Below are 2,604 nucleotides of genomic sequence, written 5' to 3' on the forward strand. Positions count from 1 at the left end.
TGTGTTTATCAATCGATTATTGTGAAAATTGGTATTGGGGGGTTTTTCGGCACGAGAAAACCGAATCTGGCATTTAATTCAAGATCAGATTATATTTGAATACATTTCCCGTACAAAAAATCGAAAAAATCTCAAAAAATGTAGAGTTTCATCACCTTTTCAACCAAATATTAAATATTCTCACCGAAATTCACATAAATGATTCATAGCTGTCTTAAAACAAAAAATTGTGCAAGCATCCAATCAATTTGGTTAAAAAAAATATTTTTTTTCTTGCCAAAATTTATTACCTTTTAATTTTTTTCGAATATTTAAAGAAAATTGCTTTAGAAACAACAAGTTCCATTCATTTACAAGCTTGAACACTGGTATAGTGGCAAGAGACTAAATTTATTGCTTCCTGACCTCTGCTGGAACTTACAAATGGAATTAGATGATGAAGATGAAAACTGGATTTAAATTCATTCTTTTTTGCTTCAAAAAATCAAATAAACACATAAAATTGATTGTAAATGAATAGAATTTGTAGTTTTAAAAAAATATTGAGCACTTAAAATATAAATCAAAGCAATTTTCTTTAAATATTCGAAAAAAATTAAAAGGTTATAAATTTTGGCAAGGAAAATCATATTTTTTTTAACTAAATTGATTGGATGCTAGCACAATTTTTTGTTTTAAGACAGCTATGAATCATTTATGTGATTTTCGGTGAGAATATTTAATATTTGGTTGAAAAGGTGATGAAACTCCACATTTGTTGTAATTTTTTCGATTTTTTGTACGGGAAGTGTATTCAAATATGATCGGATCTTGAAATAAATGCCAGATTCGGTTTTCCCGTGCCAAAAAACCCCCCAATACGAATTTTCACAATAATCGATTGATTAACACATCATCTCCCAGAATAGTGAAAAATGGAAACTTCAAAAAAAAAATTTGTATGAAGTCATGAGCCAACTAAGAAAAACGGTTATCACCACTGAATTCCTTGGCGCCGAATTAGGTAGGAGTGACTAGTCCCGTCTCTGTTGTATTTTTCAACTTGAACAGTGATATTTTTTTATTTATTTCTTATGGAAAAATATACACAAAGTATTGCGATTTTTTGTGGGATAGAATAGAACAAAAAAAAAAATATTCAAAGAAAAATAGTTCAATAGTTGGCGATTTCGCGAAGTGAAAAAGTGTTCCACAAGTTGAACCAATATTCATCGAGCTGTTTTCACCAGATTCTGTAAACACATTTTAGATATCAATTTGGGCATTTATCAAATAGCAATATTGTCATTGAAATAAAGCTAGGGCACACGCTTGCAAACACATATGATCAAAATTTAGAAAAAATGACCATGACGGGTACCCCATGATAAGAACTTAGAAGAAGTTCCACGATATTATCCTAAACTGTTTCAGTGAAATCGAATTTTTGAAAAGTTTATATATATTATATGTTTGTATTTTAGTTGACTATGAATGATTTTAGCGTGCATCGCATAATCGGTCGTGGTGGCTTCGGTGAAGTTTACGGATGCCGAAAAGCTGATACGGGTAAAATCTAGGGGCAATTCATTTAAAAATTACCTTTCTATTATTTAATAATTGTCATTGATTCTTTTCCGATTATTTCGATTATTTTCGATTATTTTCGATTATTTTCGATTATTCGTCGATTATTTGTCGATTATTTTGAATTAATTCTTTTCTTTTGTGATTCTCCCCTTAGGTAAAATGTATGCAATGAAATGTTTGGATAAAAAGCGAATTAAAATGAAACAAGGGGAAACATTGGCATTAAATGAAAGGACGATGCTGTCATTAGTTAGCACAGGTGTAAGTAATTTTGATAATAACAACCGTTTCATTTAGATAACTTTGGTTTAAATTTGCAGGTGGATTGTCCTTTTATTGTATGTATGACGTATGCATTTCATACGCCTGATAAATTGTGCTTTATATTGGATTTAATGAATGGCGGAGATCTTCATTATCATTTATCTCAACATGGTGTATTCAATGAATCTGAAATGAAATTTTATGCAGCTGAAGTAAGTGGTAACCGTATATTAAAATCAAAAAATATGTAGAGAAATTATTTTTTAGATTCAAATAGTGTGAGAGAGCACCAAATCGCAAATGATCAAAGTTAACCTATAAGTAGTTCTATATAATATATAAATTTATAGGGGAAAATATCATTGTAAAGAAAAAAATGAACGTACATCCGAGCGTATGATTGCAGTCGAAAAGCATGAATAGATGCGCGTGCACTTCATAAAAAACAAGGATCTTTTTTCGAAACACAAACGAATAAAAAAAGATGCAGATAGTAAAACCATGGGAGCGACGTGAAAAAACTTGACATCAGCGCCAGTCCCTCATAACTAAAAATAGTACAAATTCGCAATAGATGGCGCTTATAAATCGACGAACACGCTTACATTTTATTAGAAGAAAAATGAAAAATATTGAAATATTTTTAAATTAGTTAAATTTAATTGATGTGATTCTAGTGCTTCTTTTGTTTTCAATGGTTTTTAATGAATTATAGAAAATATCAAATGTGATATTTGTTGTTTCGATATGTCGAAAATGTTGTATTGGTTG

The 2,604-nt window shown here is 29.8% G+C and overlaps 1 protein-coding gene across 1 annotated transcript; it reads left to right on the top strand.

Annotated features, from left to right (window-relative positions):
• Positions 1 to 1,467: 1,467 nt before the first annotated feature.
• On the top strand, positions 1,468 to 2,388 carry LOC116350004 (G protein-coupled receptor kinase 1-like). Its single transcript, XM_031781714.1, has 4 exons — positions 1,468 to 1,548; positions 1,724 to 1,830; positions 1,890 to 2,045; positions 2,184 to 2,388. The coding sequence occupies exons 1-4, from the start codon at positions 1,470 to 1,472 to the stop codon at positions 2,199 to 2,201; spliced, it is 360 nt and encodes a 119-aa protein (XP_031637574.1). The 5' UTR covers positions 1,468 to 1,469; the 3' UTR covers positions 2,202 to 2,388.
• Positions 2,389 to 2,604: the final 216 nt, after the last annotated feature.

This window comes from Contarinia nasturtii, unplaced genomic scaffold (genome assembly GCF_009176525.2).
Source record: "Contarinia nasturtii isolate CC-2019 unplaced genomic scaffold, AAFC_CNas_1.1 Cnas_scaffold_3269, whole genome shotgun sequence".
NCBI lineage: Eukaryota > Metazoa > Arthropoda > Insecta > Diptera > Cecidomyiidae > Contarinia > Contarinia nasturtii.